This window comes from Vicia villosa, linkage group LG3 (assembly GCF_029867415.1).
Source record: "Vicia villosa cultivar HV-30 ecotype Madison, WI linkage group LG3, Vvil1.0, whole genome shotgun sequence".
NCBI classification, from domain to species: Eukaryota; Viridiplantae; Streptophyta; class Magnoliopsida; order Fabales; family Fabaceae; genus Vicia; species Vicia villosa.
In genome coordinates, this window is record NC_081182.1 from 66401424 (window position 1) to 66403646 (window position 2223).

Below are 2223 nucleotides of genomic sequence, written 5' to 3' on the forward strand. Positions count from 1 at the left end.
AAGAAATTGATTGTAGATTTGTAAACACATTTTTTTTTATAATTTCTTTTGGAAAGAATATATATTTTTTTAATCTTTAAGATCCTAACAGATTTCATTTTAAAAAAAAACGTTAATATTAAATGTAGTTGACAGTTTGCAATACATCGGGTTTAGTGACGTGGTATCACTATCCTTACGGCCGAGCTAGCAAGTTGTAAATGGTAAGCACCAATAACAAGGTTGCGTATATGCTTATTTTAATTTTTTTAGCAAAAAAATAACATTTATATATTAACTTTTACTCACACCTCTCTTTCTCTCACTCCATTTTCATTGCAATCACTCTTCTCTCTTTCTCGTTTATCTTCTGTTCTACTGCAATCCATGGCCAATCGCTGGGTCAGACCCGAGGTGAGTCCTTTTCCATCCACCATATCCGTAATCGTGTATTTTCTTCGCATTTTGTAAGAGTTAGGGTTTCACTTTTTGTTATTTGTTTCACTTTCAGGTATACCCGCTGTTCTTTGCGGTTGGAGCTGCTGTTGGGATCTGTGGCTTTTCTATGGTTCGTCACATGTGCATCAACCCTGAAGTCAGGTATATCTCTCTCCGTTCTACCCTAATTATTGCATGATGGTTATTGATCTTTGAAATTATCGATTTTTCTCTTCTTTGGACTTTGACTTATCACAGATCGGAAATTCATGTTTTCAATTAAGCTTTATCACTTTGACCCTATGTGATTATCCAATTTCATTTTTCTTGAAATAAGTGGACATTGAAAATTGAATATCCCCTTTCTATTTTTTGGTATACATATTTGGGAAATAATGGTTGAATTGAAGCTGATTTCTCAAATTTATGAAACTAACCAGCGGTTTGAATCTTAGATGGACGACTCAAGACTATGATTTAGAAGCTGTTGGTTTCATTTAAGATTGGTTTGGGTTGACTTATTTGAGTTTGTTTTGTGCAAACTTATGAAAACAGCTTATCACAATATTCATAAGTTGTTTCCAATATATTTTCATATGTTTTTCATGATAGATTATAACAACAATTTCTAGCTGTTTTTCATACTTTCAAGTTTGTTCGGATTTGACAGAATACAGAGATAATGCTATTGATGTTTGATTTAGTTTTTGAAGCAGCATAATGGTTGTTTGTTTGTTGGTTTCACGGTTTTAGGGTGAACAAGCAGAGCCGAGCTGCAGGGGTGTTGGAGAACTTTTCTGAGGGTGAGAAGTACACAGAACATTTGTTGAGGAAATTTTCACGCAACAGGTCACCAGAGATTATGCCTGGCCTCAACAGCTTCTTCACTGACCCAAGTCGCAATTAAGTTGCTTTGGATTAATAACAGTGGTTGAATTCTTATGTGACATGTTGTGTCAAAAACTCAGTATTATTGTCATGCATTTTGAAAACAAAATTGTGTTTGATCTCTCTCTGCCTGAACAGTATGTATGCTGTGGTTGAGAATAACATTACCCTGTTTGTTGTGTTAATTGTTGCTGAAGTTTTATGAAGTCATGATGCTGTTTAGCCTGCTTGTTGAAACCGGTGTGAGAAATAAATTGCAATTGGAAATCCTGGTTCACCCTTGTTTCCATCAGTACACAATTTAACAACACCTGAACCTGTAAGAACACGATTCGGCTGGGGTTCTCGTGTAAAACTATTCTCACTTTCAAAATGAAATCTCATTTTAAAAGTTTTTCTTCTTTCTTTTTGATAAAAATTAACTTAAAATTGAGATTTAAAACTTTTTCTACTGAACGGGTTTTCTGGCATCTAATTTCTCGTTTCAGTTTATTTTTATGTTTAAATAACCAAAATATTTTTTTTTGAAATTAGTTAAGAGTGAAGACACATTTTGGTCCCTCACAAATATTACACGAGTCAAATCGGTTTTTTTCTAGTTTTAAATCGTGACTGGATTGCCACGTTGGATTTTATTTTATTTTTATTTTTTAAAATTTTATTTTTAATTTCATTTTTAAACAATTATAAATTAATAATATAAAAAAGCCAAAATTGTTTCTTATAAGGAGTTGAACTCAAATCCATGTGGTTATGGTCTCGAACCTAACTCTCTTCAGATTAAATCACAGTCAATTTAATAAAATAGAAATTGATTTGTCTATTTGTAAATGATAGTTACTTTACTAACAATAAAAATTGATTTGTCTAGTTGTTATTGATAGTCACTTTACTAACCGTAGAAATTGATTTGTGTAG

The 2223-nt window shown here is 32.3% G+C and overlaps 1 protein-coding gene across 1 annotated transcript; it reads left to right on the plus strand.

Annotated features, from left to right (window-relative positions):
* The first annotated feature begins 237 nt into the window (after nt 1-237).
* LOC131656005 (uncharacterized) lies at nt 238-1490 on the plus strand. Its single transcript, XM_058925791.1, has 3 exons — nt 238-393; nt 491-579; nt 1171-1490. The coding sequence occupies exons 1-3, from the start codon at nt 367-369 to the stop codon at nt 1322-1324; spliced, it is 270 nt and encodes an 89-aa protein (XP_058781774.1). The 5' UTR covers nt 238-366; the 3' UTR covers nt 1325-1490.
* The last annotated feature ends 733 nt before the right edge of the window (nt 1491-2223 follow it).